Genomic DNA, 17,460 nt, shown 5'->3' on the forward strand with positions numbered 1-17,460 from the left:
GTTGACATTTGAATGGAAATTAACTATGGTTAACTTAACTATTGTTTACGATTGTATAATTAGCATTATGAGAGACATAGTGCAATTTTTAACCCTTGCTTACTACATAGACTTAAAAGCTGTATCCAATTCCATTTTACAATGTTCTTTGCCAGTGCAGCGCTCTGGTTAAAGCGTCTGATCTAGAGTCGAGAAGTAAGGAGTTTATCCATACGTCGCGAGTTCGATTCCACTGTGGGACTTCGGACCGTCTTTACAAAGGTCCCTAGTCGCATGTCAAAAAAAAAAATTAATTAAAAAAAATAAACAAACAAACAAGACATTTTATGGTATACAGTTAATTATAGCAGTACTGGCAAAAATAATTATCTTTTGTATGAGAAATTTTTCCCTTGGAAGTCTTTTAACGAAAAAACCATCAATTTATTTCAAAAAAATAAAATTCAAAATAAAATTCTCTTATTTTGTTTTACAATTTACATGTAAAGCATTCACAAGCAAATCAATTCACAAGAATTGCAATTCTCTCTATTCTTATCTCTCTTTCATTAAAGATCTAGTGAGATCAACCTGTAACTAAATGCAAATTCAAACAACAGACACCGTAGTTGATTTTTAAAATTTTTATTGTAATACAATTAATACCACGTTGATAACCACCATGATTATCTCTGAAACTGAAATAAAAACATTAGATATAAAAGCATTTATTATTCAAGTTTAAATTAAAGAAAGTTTTTGCAATGTGCTTTGTATATTCCTCAAAACGTATAATAGAAATCATAAAAAATAATGAAAAAAAAAATCTCAGCACAAAAATGTTTGATTTAACAATTCTAGTTAATTTTATGTAAAAGACATTAATGGTTATCCTACAACCAAGCTCTATGATAAACATGAGGACTAACTTTTGTCAACTTCGCTTACTTATGCTGCAATATACCTTCATCACCTGCATACGGAGTTAATATCTCTCAGATTATTCAATTCGCAATAACATGCTCTAGTTATATACAATTTCTAAAACATAGTAAATTATTGACAAACAAGTTGATGAAAGAAGAATATTAGCCGTCTCATTTAAAGTCATCGTTAGTTCTATGGTCAATACAATGACGATGTAAGCAAATATAATTTATCATTGAGTCAAATGTTACTTAGTGTTTTTCCATTATTTATGCACTGAATTGACGACGGAATTTCCGTTTTTTTCTTGTTCATGACAAGGATCACTTGGCGGGTGTGACCGGTCCCAGGGGATGCATATGCTTACTAATCTATGGCACCTGATCCCACCCTTGAGTTTTCGGAAGCCCATGTTTGCTGTGCTCCTATTTTGTATTTTTTTCATGGACTTTTGAGATTGAATACTGTTGGTTATCTCCATTTATTTTATACCATTGAATTATAACGTAAAATACATGTATAAAAGTAAAATATATATTCAAACACTTAAATTGACATAGTCTTCTAATACTAGAAGATCGAATCTTCAAACATACTTCTAATTTTTCTTTATTTAGATCGAGAGAAAAGTACCATTCAATCATGGGGGTGGGGACCACCGGGACCATGATGTTCCCCTGGGAGATCGTGATCCTTGAGGCATTCACATCTAGCGTCCAGACAGTGGTAATGTTCGTCATGGTCATGACAACGACCAATTCCCATACAGTCCAGCATGTCGGTACAGGCTAAAATGTACAAGACAATATAAGGTAGAAGCTAGTGTTAACAGCATGTTGTGGAATAGACTATGATATACATATTTCTATAATATAATGCTTATTAATTAGGTAAAATATCAAGGCATCTGTAAGTCCAAGAATATTGCAAGAGACGGTTAATGCTTGTTAATGTATACATGTATTTGAATTTTAAAAAACGTTCTTTTATTTATAGTTTGATATATTTGGTTGTTATCTTTACATTCATGTGTTTATTTTTGTTTTCAAATAATTTTCGACAAGAATTTATTTATAACAATTCTATTTTGATTAATTGCTTTTAATTCATTATTGATAAAGTCGTATAAGTTATCAACACTTAAATTAACCATTGTTGATTCATCATTAAGGCATGTTATAAAAAGTGAAGCAATGACAAAATTACAAGAAATTATTATACCGGATTAGAGGACCATGCTATACGATATCATTAGTAGAGTTTACGAGTATCTTATAAGATAATTCTCCAATACTTTATAGTAATAATTTATGAAAGTCTTAATATTTATCCTCGATTTACAGCCGTTAACTTTCTATAGATTATCCTGCAATAAACACCTTAAATACTCACAAACGTGGGCATCACATGTGCATCTCTCCTCATGACAGGCAATATGGCTTGAATTTGAGGGACATACTGTTAATGAACAGTCAGCAAGGTCCCTACACCGTTCTGCCAAAACACTTACTGTAACAGTGAAATAAAAAAAAATGAATAGATATATCACTGTAAGTATTCCTTCAATATGTTTTTGCGCTTGTGTGCTTTGCTTAAAATGTATGTAATAATTTCATTTCTGATTTTTCTCGTCATTGTAAAGGACATTTTATATAATGCTCGTATATTTCAATATCTGGTATAATTGTTAGGAGGAAATGGCACCAAATTATCCTCCTGTGACCTTCAACTGGATTTTATTAGATATACATGTATCAATGACACATAGTCGATTAAAAATACTAGTAGTTACTTCAATTTAAATTTTGCCTCAAGTGTATTCAACCACATAGTCGATACAGTTGTTTCATGTTTAGATACTTCACTAGACAAGAACTTCAATGGTGACCAATTACGAAAACTTGTGAGAAACATGATTACTTTGTCAACATTCCTTGTCTGTTGAGCTATGTACTATTATCACCTGCATATATTACTGGTTTTAATAAGGAGGCGGGGGGGGGGATTATCCACAAATTTAATTTATTTTTTATATATGATAACTTAAGCTGTCAACTCTCATTTGGCAAAGAAAAATTTCACTTATTCTAGTTTTAAAATTTGACCATTTTGTACATCTTCATATGGAGCTCTTCTTCTAGAGGAGATCAATATAGTCTAAAAATTGCCGCGACACCCTGCACTCTTAAAGTATGAACCTTATTTTGGTAACCAAGGAATCACTACAATGGTCATTAGATAAATAATAAAAATATAAAATGTAGTTGAACGATGCAGGTATCTTTTTTCTACATATATCAACTGCAACCTTACAGTTATCGTTTAAATATAACATTGTGCCGACCAAACGTAAAATATGATAAGATTATATGCATTTTTAGCATAGCTTTTATATGTACATGTGCTTCTATATATTGTAAGAACATAGATAAAACAAAAGGTTAGAAACTTACCACAAACAACAACAAAAGCGCATATAAGTAAAGCCCTCATGGTGACGGAGAGTGCTGATTCCAATGCCCAACTTCTCTACACAATAGTAAGAAAGTACCTTTATTGAAATCGAGACAGCAAGATAAGACATAATATTGTAAGTTCAATGTCACGAAAGGAGGTCACGAAAAATTTTACGATAAGGCTATACATGTATAACCTCAAATTAATCTAATTTAATAATGTTTGAATTATTATGTCTTAAACACAACTTCTCCAATTTAATTTGTAAATATTATGTCATTAAAGAGTATTTTTATCGATTATTCTCTGAAAGTTATTTTTTTTTCCTCTTTAAAAAAAGATAACTGCTTCTTCAGTTATTGAAGTCGTAAATTTGCATACCTTTTCTTAAGTTATCTGCAATTTTTATTGTAAAAATACTCTGATTCTATGCACAAGTATTTAAAGAATGCTTGAATTTTTTTTATTGGCATACCTATGTAGATTTCGGAGACAAGATCTTTCAACAATTTGATGAATACCAATTACTATAGGCCAAGAATCTTTCAAATTTTCAAGTCATATCATGCACGTACGGTTAAGCCCCCACAAAAGGATTGAAAAAAGTAATGGCTGAATTTTATAAATGAGAAATATGAGAAATATAAATTAAGAGATTATATTATAGTTTCAAAGTAGTTTATTGACAATTTTTGTTTTTAGAAGTCTGAAAACAACAAACGACAAAATATGCTTTCGAGTGCAGAAGTTATGAAACTTTTTAGAAACAAACAAAATAGAAATCTGTTACTGTTTTTCGAAGTATCGACGTAATATATTCTTTTTTCTGTAAAAATTGATTAAATTTAGATAACTAATAGTATTCAAGATCAAAAGTCCATAAACAATGCGAAAACAGTAGCAGAGCAAATAAGGACCTCCAAAACAGAGGTGGGATCAGGTGCCTTGGAGTGAGCATCCCCTGCAACCGGTGACACCCGCCGTGTGCTCCTTGTCATGATCGGGAAATAACGGAAAATCCGTCGTCAATTCAGTTTATAAATAATGGACTAACAATAAGTTCTTTTGATCAAAACGTACGGTTAAGCAGCATTTTAGTAATGGCAATAAAAATTGGAATTTCTTGAAAAGGTCATATGCTTTCGAGTGCAGAAGTTATTGAATTTTTTAGAAACAAACAAAACAGAAGTTTCTTGTTTTTCATCAACTTGTTTGATAACGGTAGTATTGAAAATTTCTTAAAAGTGAACATAAAACAAAAACAAACAACAGCTATAGCAAATAGGTAGTACATTTAATAAAATACGTGGTGCCTGTTTTGGAAAATAACACTTGAAATTGCCCACCTGGAAAAACCATTGTCTACGGACGCGCCAGCGTAGGTGGACAATAGTTTTACCTTTTGGTGACAATTTCAATTGTTACCCCTTCAAAACAGGAACCATTTATATGGTGTTTCATTGATCTTGCTTTGAGATTGACCATTTCATTCTAATATTTTATCACTGTTTTTTTTAATAGAAATTAAACACGATTGATTTCAACATATTGATGTCTTTTTAAAAGAATCTGTTCTCTTGTCTCACTTGCTGAAGTTTACCTATACCGTCTACACATGTACTTGCTTCTGAGTTATCATCATTGAAAAGATTTTACTTTAGTAAATCAAAGATTATTTTCTACCATGGATTTCAGAGTGTTATATTCCATTTCATAAAACCACATTTTTTTTGGTTATAAAATGGTATTGTTACCGGTAATTGGATATTGAAAATTATTTCCATATTTGACAGCGTTGATAGAAGATTGAAGCGATCCAGGCAAAAACACAAAGTTTTTTTTTTAAATGACTTACGATCCTCTCTCTGTTACCCTTACAAATATAGGAACCATTTAAATGAAACTTTAATGAGTACTGTTTAACATTTCATTCTAATATTTTATACAGATCAGATGTGGATGCTTTAAAATTAGAAGGATCTTTTGGAAAATTTGAAATCACACGATTTTACCAAAATCAACAGCTTAATGACTTACGACTTTTCAACTTGGTGAACATCCATTCCCCAAGAAAAATTTGTCTTTTAATATCTTTCACAGCTGTTTTATTTTTTTTTCAATAAAATTTGCACTCATAAATTTACTTACATTGTCATTGGTCATTTGCTTAAACAACATTCTGATTGCACACACAAGTACTCTGAAGTTGACATTAAAAAATAATTGATTTTTTAATTGACAATATCTATATGGTTTTTGGAGGCCAGGTCTTCCAACAATCTATTGAAATTCCATTTGGTAATATGTGCGCCCCGTTATAGCAGACCTTTTTCTGTATTCATATGAAGCAGATTTTTTTTTCAAAATATTTTTTCATGAAAAGAAGTAAACGCTTGTGGTATTCAACTCGACATTTAGATATATCGGCGACGTATCTTCAATTAAAAATGGCTATTTTGATTCCTATGTCGATATGATATATCAGGTTGAGCATCAGTTTTAGATACCACAGAGTCGGACACCCCTGTTTCATATTTAGGTATTTTATTCGAAAAAAGATGTTAATGGTAATCTAACAGTTTAGCTTGAAGATACAAGAAAACGTGATGACCATAACTTTTCTATTGTCAACTTTCCTTACTTACAGCAATAGACGTCATTGCCTGCATACAGAGATTATATCAGTTGATTCGTTACGCAAGAGCATGCTCTACGTATGAACAATTTCCAAAACGAGGCAAATCATTGGCAAACAAGTTGATGAAGTTCAGCTCTCTCGTTTAAAGTCATCATTTCGTAAGTTCTATGGTCGAAACAATGACCTTATCAGCAAATATAATTTATAATGAAGTCCAATGCTAACTGAAATTCTACACACTAGTTGTTAAACCTTTATTTACACACGGATTTATTGACGGATTTTCCTTTTTTCTCAATCATGACAAGGAGCATACAGCGGGGTAACTGGACGAAAAGAAATGCTCACTTCTTCATGGCACCTGATCCTACCTCTGATGTTTTTGATGGACTTTTGAGTACGACTGCTCTTCGTTATCTTCACATATTTCATAAGAAAATTGAAATCTCAATAAAAGTAATAAAATTCCGTATTATGCATATTGATTATTAGTTTCGATGCAAAGTTAAATTTGTTAGTGAAGATTTTTTTTCACTTCAAAACAATTTGATGTTATACTTTCCAAAGTAATGCTGAATAAAAAATATTAAGTACAACTTTTCAATCTTTTGATAGTTCTTTGAACTAGCTTAGGTTAACAAACATCGTAAGCACAAATTTAAACAAATCATTCCTTTTAATTTCACTTTATTTATGTTGCCCATATTTATTCACTGTGATGGAATATCTTTGTCTTTTAGACAAGCACATTTGTTGTCCAAGCAATGATAGTGACTATCATCTTCATGACAACGACCGATATCGATGCAGTCTAAAATGCTGGAGCATGCTGAAACAGAAAATAGCTTAAATATATTTATCAATCACAGACTTTAGAGACCAATATTTTTTTTTTATATTGATACAATATGTATGTAAATTTCATGACATAGACACTAGTTTAAAAAGTAAGATATCGATGAAATAATATAAATTTTATTTTTTACAAGGAATTTTTGTTCTCATTTCAAACTTAAGTAAGAATCCTGAGCAAGAGAATATCAGATTACTACAAAATAAGCAAAACTAATTGTTGAAAGATTTCTGAAGGTATCAGTTGATATCAAAGAAACCAGAGAATTGAACGATCTTGTGTAAACTAAGTAAAAATAATTTAGACGTATGTAATCTAGCCGAATTGTTAATAAACTGGTCTAAAAAATACAAATTTGTACAGTTATAGTTTGCTCACGGATAGCATTTGAGATCTTGAGACATATGAACTGTTTTACAATGTTGCTTCACAAATTAAAGATGCTGCTATCTGTAACAGTGGACATTTATTCAATAAATAATTAAAAAAAAACATTTTATAGGCAATTGAAAATTTAAATTACACGAAAGTATGTTTCATGATACCGGGGTCGTGTGTATTTTTCATTATCTTTAACAATATGCATTCAATAATTAAAGTACATTATTCAACTTACGAATGGAAGCGTCACATGTACACTTGTATCCATGACATGCAATGTGGGAGGAATTCGAGGAACACGAGGTAAACTGGCAGTCCTGTGCAACTTTACATCGCTCGGCAATAATGCTTACTACATTTAAATGTAAAGATATATTAGTTTTTCATCTAATTCAAATGTCGTATATCAATTTGTTTTATTGCGATACTTGATACATGCTAAATTTCTTAGCCCAACAGGTGAGAGTTAATTTCTGGAAATATGATGACTGAAGCGTTATATAAACATATTTTAATTTGGTAACATAAATCATTTATTTTGGAAAGAAAAAACACTTGTCATGCTTTTTTGACAAAGGAGTTATGGCCCTTTTACGAGATATCGACGAACTAATTGTGACTGCATGACTAACTTCGGCAAACCTCGGATCATTCCGTTGCCTTCATAGTAATGATGGGTCCTTTAACCTTGAAAACGTGTATTCAAACAAATTGATCACATTTCCTGCGGAATTTAGATATTGTATATCATACAAACGTTCTACAGCCAGAAGCCATCACCTTTTTACTTCCCGAGCTGACACTTTTTAATTGTTACTGTAACAGTAGTGTGGAATATGCGTCATGTTATAACATTTAATAGTTGTAAACAGTTTTCAGAAACACCCTACTTCTTCCAAATCTGAGCAGTTAATGTGTTTTTTTTTTGCTTCGGCTTTTTTGCCCCCTTCTCTTGAAGTTAATAATGTCTCTCTTGAAATATGATTCCTGAGCAAATTCATCAATTCCTGGCGATTTTTCGGGTTGATAAATCTCAAAGACGGTAAAGCCTGAAGAATTATCAAAGCCTGTAGACAGTCAGTAACAACATTTATAAGTAATTCCATTATAGGTACATACATAATGTGAATTGTTGAAAGAAATTATGTTTAGGACAAATAACGTGAAGGATGGCCGGTGTTGTTGATCATTTGTTTTGGCATAACATGTTTATTTGATTTTTTCTCAATGGCAAATGTACTGTTGAATTAAGTGCTTGATTTACTAGTTTACAATGGTTTAATTTATTCAATGCTACTTAAACTACAAATATTTATTATATATCCATGGACATTATTTGATTTCAGCACTGTTATTAAATTTGCATTATGATATTATACTTAATATATGCATTTCAATTGAGTATTTAAAAAGAGTAAATAATATACAAGATATTCTAAAAAAAGAACAACGAACACATTTCTTACCATACATTATGTATGCTAGTTATGCTTGCTTACAAACTTGACTGATTGTTGACTAATGATGAACTATATTAATGCTGAACTTTCCTGATTTTGATACCTAATATATTTCATTTAACAGGAAATTGTCTTTGCATTCTATTGTATACAATAATTTCTTGAAAATCGACAGTGTTCATAACAAAATCTACAAAATGTTAAAAAATGTAACCCTTTTTTATTTCTAAAAAAATTTTCATTTCGTTTTCAGAATGATTATTGACTTTTTTTTACGAACTACCAAAGAACATTAGAATTTAGTTTTTAAATCTTAATTCTTAACAGCGATAATCAGAAAAAATCTTAATGTCATCGTAGGACCTTTTTCTTACCACAAAATATGACTAAGGTTCCGATGAAAAGGACCTTCATTGTTAGAGGATCAATATTTGAGATATAAGTTGTAAGTTGTGTAGTGAATTAGGTTAATAGCAGGACAATATCAAAGTTACATAACCTCTCAAGAAATATCTCGGATACTGATAAAGGTATTATATTAATACGTTTCATTTGGCAATGTCCAAATTGTTTTTGACTTATCAAGATCTGTGTTGATCACGTACAAAACCAGATATATTTAAATGTTAAACCTTACCCAATTTCCACGCGTACGATATTTTATGTTAGTGAATATTTTCTAATTTTTAAATTATGATTATTTTTTAACAGAAATTTAACATACAGAAATAGGATGCACAACAAATCTCCCTTTGATTAAGGCAGTGCGAGCTGAGAGTGAAAGCCTTGCACAAGAATTGGATGACTTAAAAATTCATTAGTACCCACCCTACTGTCAATTATTTTTTCACTCTTTTAAATCAGGTCATGATTCCATACATGTAATGGTTTCTGTCAAAGATTACGGCAGTCGATAGACAGTAATGAGAGAAAAGACCTTTGGCGAGTTGTAAGAATGGATTAAATGTATGTGTGTTAAAATCTTGCAGTAAGCAATTTAGGGGCCAAATGAAAACGTACTATTCTTCTGTGTACAATAAATCAGAAGTGAAAACGAATTAGATTTCACGGTTAGTTCGTACTGAATTCAATTTGAAATGTCATCTCTATATTGGGTTCCATAATTTCATGAAAATCATCACAGAGACACACAGCGAGTTTCCGTAAATGTTCTTCCAAGCCTGTTTCTTTATTCCTCATGTAAATATTGATAGAAGGGAAGAAGACATCAGAAATACTTTGCAACAATATATTCAAGAGTAAAAGTGATGTAAATCAGATTTGGATACCTAAATTTTCCAAAGAACTTATAAAAAATTTGAAATCACAAAACTTTACCAACAGTATAAAAAACTTACGTACTTTCAACTTTATATACAACCGTTCCCTAAGATGTATTAAAGTCTAGGCTGCTTGAAGAACCAGTTGTGCAGCATTGTTAAGGCTGAAATAAGGGGGCGTGGCCTAGTTAATACGGGAAAAGTCTACTGTGACGTCACACAAAAATACACATGTAGTTTTTTTCCTCACAATACCAGAAAAAAAATTGCAACTTCAAACTGTATTAGCATAATAAGCAACAAATAAACTTTTTAATGCATTAAAAAGTCGGTAATTAAATCCCACACAGCAGGTTATAAACAAATCACTGGTCGCCGCGAACTTGTCGATATGACGTGATTTTGGTAAAAATGACGTATTTTATGTGCAGTTAGACGCAGATCAAGTAATTTTTTACAGTGAAAAATGCGTTTTATTGAAAAAAAAAGTTACTTACAGATTTAGGAAAGTCCATTAATACCAATGTAAACCTTTATTTAGTGGGATTGTTTAGTAATTATCGAGAGAATGTATTTAATTAATGATACCGTGCTTTTGTGTACAGCTTTGGCATATTAATTTAACATCGAAGTTCCTAATTAAATCGTCTTTTCGCAAGGGCATACACATAATAGATCTTAAACATTTTTTGAAAATAAATAAAGGATACATTACTTAACTGAAAAGTGCTGCTGCTTTCTTTAAATCGAGAGCGTGACTTAATAAGGACATAGAATACTTGGTGAAGCCCATTTACCTGAAATTCTAACTAAGAAAATGCGAATTCTATTTAAAGCAGCAGCACTTTCCAGAAAGAACAAAGTATACAGAAACAATTATTAAGTTATTTTTTCTAAATTTCAACTAGGGAATGCCCTTGCGATTATCTACATTCAGCACATATACTATGTATTATCACGTGATTGTCCATCGATGGGGCCAAACTTTATTCAGTACAGAGTGGCTTACACTTTGCTTTTTTAATAAGTATTTAACTTATGTGGTAATAAAACACCTTTTGAAAAATAAATTCAGTTTTTAAAATTTTGCGTGTGTATTATTTCTTGTTTTCCTCATAGTAAGCCTTAACAGTGCTGCGTGACAGCTGCTTTTTTTCAATAAAAACTGAACTCGTAAATCTCCTTACCTTGTCATTGGTCACTTGCAAAACTATTTTGGTGAAAAATATTCTGATTGTACAAACAAGTACTCTGAAGTTGATATTAAAAAGATGCTCAATTGCAAGTTTCTTATAGATAATATCTATGTGGAATTTGGAGACCAGGTCTTCCGAATTTTTTTGGAATTCCCATGAGTACCAGTTGCGCCCCCATTACAGTATACCTATTTACAATTCATATGAAGCAAATTTTGACACAAAACTTAAACGTGAAAAGAAGAAAATACTTGCCATGGCCTTCAACTCGAAAGTTGTATATATTGACGACGCATTGTCAATTAACAATTGTTTTACCATTCTTAAGTCGATACGATAAATCCCGATGAGTTTGTAATAAAAGATACCACAGAATCTCACACAACTATTTTCTGTTTAGATGATTTACTTAAACGACGTTAATGGTTTTGTATCTCCAAACCTGATCTATAAACGCGATGACTTAAACTTTTCAATCATCAATTCCCCTTACTTATGCATCAATATACGTTTCACCTGCATACGGTGTTTATATTTAGACTTAACATCAGGAATTGCGACTAATAGATAAAAATACGCTTAATCCGTTTTCACCTAACATATGTAGTACAGTCTTAATAATAAACATGTAGAGTTTTATATGGAAATGAAGGTGTTTTTCTCACCAATAACGTTGTTATAAAAAAAAAGTATTATTACAAGACATGTACACATTGACAGACTATTATATTTCGGACGAACGTCAATTTTCGTCTTGTCCCGTTGTAACAGAAAAATATTAACTTCAACAGAGTTTATTCTAGAAAAAAGTTGAAAAATCTCCTCGCATCTCTTTAATATTTCACAGGATCGTTCTCTTACATCCTATTTAGACATAATATGTTTGTTGACAACATCTGTTGAATAGATATCCACTTCCTTTGAAATAAAAGTCTTTTAAGATGTCCCATTCAATGAAAATTTATTGTTACGCATTTTCAATGGGGAAAAAAGAATATTTTGTCAGTAAAATTCATAAATTTGAATTGACGTACAATGAGTACTTTTAAACAACAACTTGTTCCGAAAAGATAATGAAAATTTTCCAGGTGCTCAAGTATTTAATCAAACATAATCCGTGTCCTGCAAACATGTCCCGCTGCGTAAATGATGCCATGTCAAATATATATTAGTTAATAGCTCATTGATTTATTCCGAATTCAAGAGGCAATATTTATTAAAATTTATACCAGTGGAAAGTACTGAGAAATTATTATTGATACATATAGGTTTCATGAGATGTTGTCAGTGAATAAAAAATTACTAAAGAATCGAGTTGTCTTGCGGAAATCTCCCCAGTTGCTAAAAATAACACCTGACGTTCTTAGAATGCATGATTTGGGACATACCTCAATTTGCATTTCCTATTAATTTATTTATGTATTGTTGTACCCTTCATACTTAACATGTTAATCTTTGATCGTCACCTCTCTGTATCCTTGGATTGTCTTTCGTGTTGGTTTTTTTCAAATGATCACCATGAAACGATTATCGCGTACAAATGTAATTATAATTTTTAATCCATGCAACTGCTGAATATTCTATTCAAATGCAAGAGAGAAAACAATGATAGCAAATTAAAAATATAGTGTAATTTGTCTTTATAATCTGCTTTATTGAAAAAAGTACATTTACCCAAGGTTCTGTAAACAAATTACTATTAATAATTACTTCAATGGGATTAATTATTCTTAAAAAAACACATTTAAGCACAAACAATTCATATTGACGTTGTTTTGACATTACAACGTTGAATAGCAATTCCTGACGTTGCATCTTAACTATTAATACGACACAAAAGAGCATGCTCTACGTATGATCAATTCTGAAACGAGGTAAACTATTGACAGATAAATTGCTTAATCAAGAATATCAGCAGTCTCAATAAAGGTTATCATTTATAAAGTTATATGGTCGATGCAATTACTTAATAGCAAATACAATAAAATTATTTAGGCAAATCCTGCCTGAATTTTTTCAATTAAACTGTTAAGCTATTATTTACACCCTGAATTGTCGACGAAGTTTCCCGATCATGGCAAGGAGCAGACGGCGAGTTTGATGAGTCGACAGGGGATGCTCACTCCTCCATGGCACCTGATCCCACCTCTAATGTTTAGGCCCGTGTTTGATTTGTTTGATTTTTGAATTTTTTAATGAATCTTTGAACTTACATATATACTGTTCGTAATCAATATATTTTTATTGAATACTTTAATATTATAATTTTATGCTCTGTATTCTATTATAAGTTTAGGGTCTTGAGTCCGATTTTGAGAAATAAATTCCTACTTTTTTTCTCCAGGTTATGTACTTTCAACAACTGTAAACAATTAGTTGGAAACAGTACAGTTAAAAGTATAAAGAACCTTCTCAAGGGAAATGTAAAAAATTCATCTAGTTGATTGAGCATAGGAATCTGTTCCACAATTTCAACTGGATAACAAATACTGTCACTTGAGTCAAATGCTGAATGAAATTTTATTACTAATTGTAAGTACATTATTTATACACTAAAACGACGATGGATTTTTCCGTTATTTCTAGACCATGACAGGGAGCTCACGGCATGTGTGATGGGTCGGCAGGGGATGCTCACTTCTTCCTTGTCTTGGAGGTCCGTGTTTGCTCTGTTTCTATTTTGAATTGTTTCATGGACATTTGATCTTGAATTACTATTTGTTATCTCCATGTGTTTCATTGAACGGTCTAGATATTCTACTTTTGTTTCATGTAGATCGTAATCTATCTTTGAACTAGAATAAATATCTGACCGAATTTTAGTCATGCTGTATTGGTAGAGCTTTAGTCATTGTATGCTGTAATAATTCTACTTTCCTTAAATGTTGTTTGAACTAGGGATTTAAAATACTAATGTTTCTTTTTTTTTTTTACAAAATGATTCAAATATTGAAGAAAAGAAAACAATCCGCTTTTGTTAGATAACTAGGAATTTATTAAAAATATCAGAATATCAGAATGTCCGAAAACATGCCGGCTTTTTCCCGAAAGTTAAAACTCTGTGAGGTTTCATTTATACTCGAAGACATCTACACACTCCGTCAAGACAATGGAATTCTTCATGTCTTTCTGGGCATCTACCCAACATAGTACAATCCTGTCTGTCACTACATGCTGAAAGAGACAAAGTCATTACAATTCAGTCGTGTATCCAACAAAAATGTCTACAATCTGACCAGACTAATAAAAGAAACGAAAATGCAGTAGTCACTTCATGTAATAAGATAAATGATCGATAATAAATGGAAATCCCATTTCTACAGTGTTTGAAAGAATATAAAGGCTGTACCATGTTAAGTTAAGGATATTCTAACTCTTTCTTGGAAAAAGTCCTCATCCTTGGGACATAATCATTTTAACGATAGAATATTTTATCTTGTTAAGTTTAATTGCATTGCCTAAAATGTTGAAAAGATTGATATTGCGTGATATCACATAATCAGGTTCAAAAAAGTTTTTCATGATAGGGGCTTGAGTAGATTTTAACTGTCTTAAATTTTCATTTCGATACAGGTTCCCCATTTTATCTTTTGCTGTAAGGTCAAGCAGTGGCAAATATTAGGATGTCAAAACAAAAAAGTATCAGAAAAGCTTATACCAACTCCAAAATAAATAGGATTAGTTTCGAGTTTTAGCTGTTAACGATTATTTTTCTTTTCTTTCTGTTCTTTCTGTTATGTTTTTTTTGCAGTGGTTTGTAATTTCTGCCTGTCAAATTGTTTTGGGAGATGTCCACTTTATTTACAGCTGTTGCTTCTGGTGTGATACATACACATTGGGTTAGCTATGCAGGTGCATTGATGATGTTCACATTCAATGTGAGAAGCGTTAGTGGCACATTGGGTACTGGCACAATCATCAAGATGATCGCATCTCTCTGACAACACGTAAGCTGCAAACATGAATAAAAAATCCTTTGAGATTATTATTTACATGTATAATTTATTGAAAGTCTATTTCTTTGTCTTTTGTTCCATATAACTTAATTATTAAGCATTAACTGATAGTACAATTAATAAATACAAGTATAAAATGAAAGATGTATTATGAAATTGCGTCTTTCTCTCTTGTACACAGCACAAACGGTAAAATATTCTAGCATAGCCACAAACTATTATATACGTAAACAAAACATCCAAAGGTCTTATAGTTAATTTAGTTTTGAGTTTAAAGAGTTACATATAGTTCATAATACATACGTACCTGATGTACTTTCAAAATTATTTTTCAGATTTAATTTAGATTTAATATCAAGCTGTTCATTTTGTCAGATATGATACATATTAGATTTATATACATGTGTTTGGTCTGGCGTGATAAACAAGCACAGAATCCAGCGGGAAGGAGTTCCAGACCTTCTAGGATTTCAAAAGCTGTAGAATGTTTGTAGTAAAGTAACTACAAAATGACCTTAATCAAACCCCCTCCACAAAACAGTATTTCGTCCGAATAAGATCTAGATTTTTTTTATATTTAATTGTTTGTCTCCTTGGAATTCATTTAATTCTAAAATATTCATTTAAAGAACAAAGAATTGAATTTGGCAATCCTAGCTTCTATATATCTGATACGATTCTTTAGTGGTTTATATACATGTACCTCTATTCTTATTTTGGGAAACAATGATGGTTCTACCCTTGCAACGAATATAACAAACAACTTAAAATAGAAAATACGCTTGGTTCCTGAGAAAAGAGTTCTTTGCCGATATGATTTCATGTTTTTTTTTTCCTGTATAGGATTTGTACAATGTTTTAATTCCTAATTTGAAATATCGTAAAGAATCCCTTCATTTACCCCCCCCCCCCGAATTTCTGCTTTATATGTATGTTTTTTTTAAATAAGCTTACCAATGGCTACCAGTGAGAATGCAATGATGATCGACTTCATTCTTCTATATGATGTGGGTCGGTAGGGAAAATCTTTCTGTCCTCTAACAGTTATAGGGCACGAAACAAACACGATACATACGGAACTCAGAGATAACGAGCCTTATCTTACGTGACCATTGTTAATACCTATTTCATGTTGTAGGAGGAATAAATGAAAAAAGAATACAAATTATATGTTTATCGTTTGATGACGATTAATTAAAGAAATATTTGATGTGGTGATGTATTATCGGTATCGATACGAACATAAATTTAAACGTCATCTGCAAGATTTTTATACACTCTGATAGCAAATGACTAGGTTACTGAAATTTTATTTAGGAGACATGTATCACTTATGTTTCTATAGAAATTCAGAGCATAAACGTTAAGACAAAAAAAGGTACCCAAACAATTGCCTTCTTTCTATGTCTTCCTCCAAATTTCAAAGTTTAAAAACATTTTTAGTGAGAGAAGGAAAACTGTTATTTGTGGGCTCTCTAAATGGGTTCTTTACTCAAAAAATTTAAAGTTACTAATTCCAACAAAAATATTTTCGCCGTGCTTTCTTGGAATATACATACCAGTGTTGATACCTGCTTTGAATTAAAAACCAAACCTCGTTCATATCTGTTAACAGCCTCCCCTGGAATATAATTTGAAAAAGTTGTACATTTTCTTTGATTTAAGATTCACTACAAGACACAAAGATTAATGATAAAAGAATATACGCTCACCTATTTGTCAATGCGGGCTGTTGATTATGTGGTCACCTTTGTCCATTAGTAAACAATTAACTGTCAGATCAAAAGGGTCATTATCACTCCAGACGGCATCTCATCATCACGGAACGGAACACAAAAGCATTTAAGATATATGGCTCACAACTCATTTCGTCTATTTCTTTATGTCTTTGGAATATCATCTCATTTAATTGATAGTGATTTTGATAATGAAACAGTGATATATTCCAATTTAATATTATGCATTTATTTTTGAAAATGAATCTTGAAATGATCAACAATTTATTTTTTTCCAAATAATACATTTAGCAAATTAATAATTGTACACAAACAATGTCGATTATTTGACACAATTTTTGTTAAAACATAAGTATGTTTGGAATCTCCCATGACTTTTTTAATAGATGATTTCTATACAACATGTGATGAGTCTTCAATTTTTCTACATTTGATTTAATTGTTTAAAAATGTCAAGAAAGATTATTAAAGGAAGAAAAGGACATAGAGGGTTAATCCGAAAGTAATTGTTTTAACTTTTACTCTAAGATTTCATTCATATAAATACATTACTTTAAAAATAGAAACACAGAGCTGGGTCTTGTCTATTGCATGACG

The 17,460-nt window shown here is 31.2% G+C and overlaps 3 protein-coding genes across 3 annotated transcripts; all 3 read right to left on the reverse strand.

Annotated features, from left to right (window-relative positions):
* Positions 1-602: 602 nt before the first annotated feature.
* On the reverse strand, positions 603-3,467 carry LOC134283205 (serine protease inhibitor Cvsi-2-like). The gene is made up of 4 exons (XM_062765654.1): positions 3,360-3,467; positions 2,299-2,415; positions 1,540-1,694; positions 603-677 (listed from the first exon to the last, which is right to left on the reverse strand). Exons 1-3 carry the CDS (start codon positions 3,397-3,399, stop codon positions 1,543-1,545), a joined length of 309 nt encoding a protein of 102 aa, XP_062621638.1. The 5' UTR covers positions 3,400-3,467; the 3' UTR covers positions 603-677; positions 1,540-1,542.
* A 3,226-nt stretch (positions 3,468-6,693) lies between these two features.
* On the reverse strand, positions 6,694-9,117 carry LOC134283206 (serine protease inhibitor Cvsi-1-like). Its single transcript, XM_062765655.1, has 3 exons — positions 9,070-9,117; positions 7,471-7,587; positions 6,694-6,830 (listed from the first exon to the last, which is right to left on the reverse strand). The coding sequence occupies exons 1-3, from the start codon at positions 9,107-9,109 to the stop codon at positions 6,712-6,714; spliced, it is 276 nt and encodes a 91-aa protein (XP_062621639.1). The 5' UTR covers positions 9,110-9,117; the 3' UTR covers positions 6,694-6,711.
* A 5,096-nt stretch (positions 9,118-14,213) lies between these two features.
* LOC134283207 (serine protease inhibitor Cvsi-2-like) lies at positions 14,214-16,192 on the reverse strand. Its single transcript, XM_062765656.1, has 3 exons — positions 16,082-16,192; positions 15,004-15,123; positions 14,214-14,345 (listed from the first exon to the last, which is right to left on the reverse strand). The coding sequence occupies exons 1-3, from the start codon at positions 16,119-16,121 to the stop codon at positions 14,245-14,247; spliced, it is 261 nt and encodes an 86-aa protein (XP_062621640.1). The 5' UTR covers positions 16,122-16,192; the 3' UTR covers positions 14,214-14,244.
* Between the last annotated feature and the right edge of the window lie 1,268 nt (positions 16,193-17,460).

The sequence above is a fragment of the Saccostrea cucullata genome, unplaced genomic scaffold, assembly GCF_032062105.1.
Source record: "Saccostrea cucullata isolate Sc308-1 unplaced genomic scaffold, CSIRO_AGI_Scuc_v1 ctg5417, whole genome shotgun sequence".
Lineage (NCBI taxonomy): Eukaryota > Metazoa > Mollusca > Bivalvia > Ostreida > Ostreidae > Saccostrea > Saccostrea cuccullata.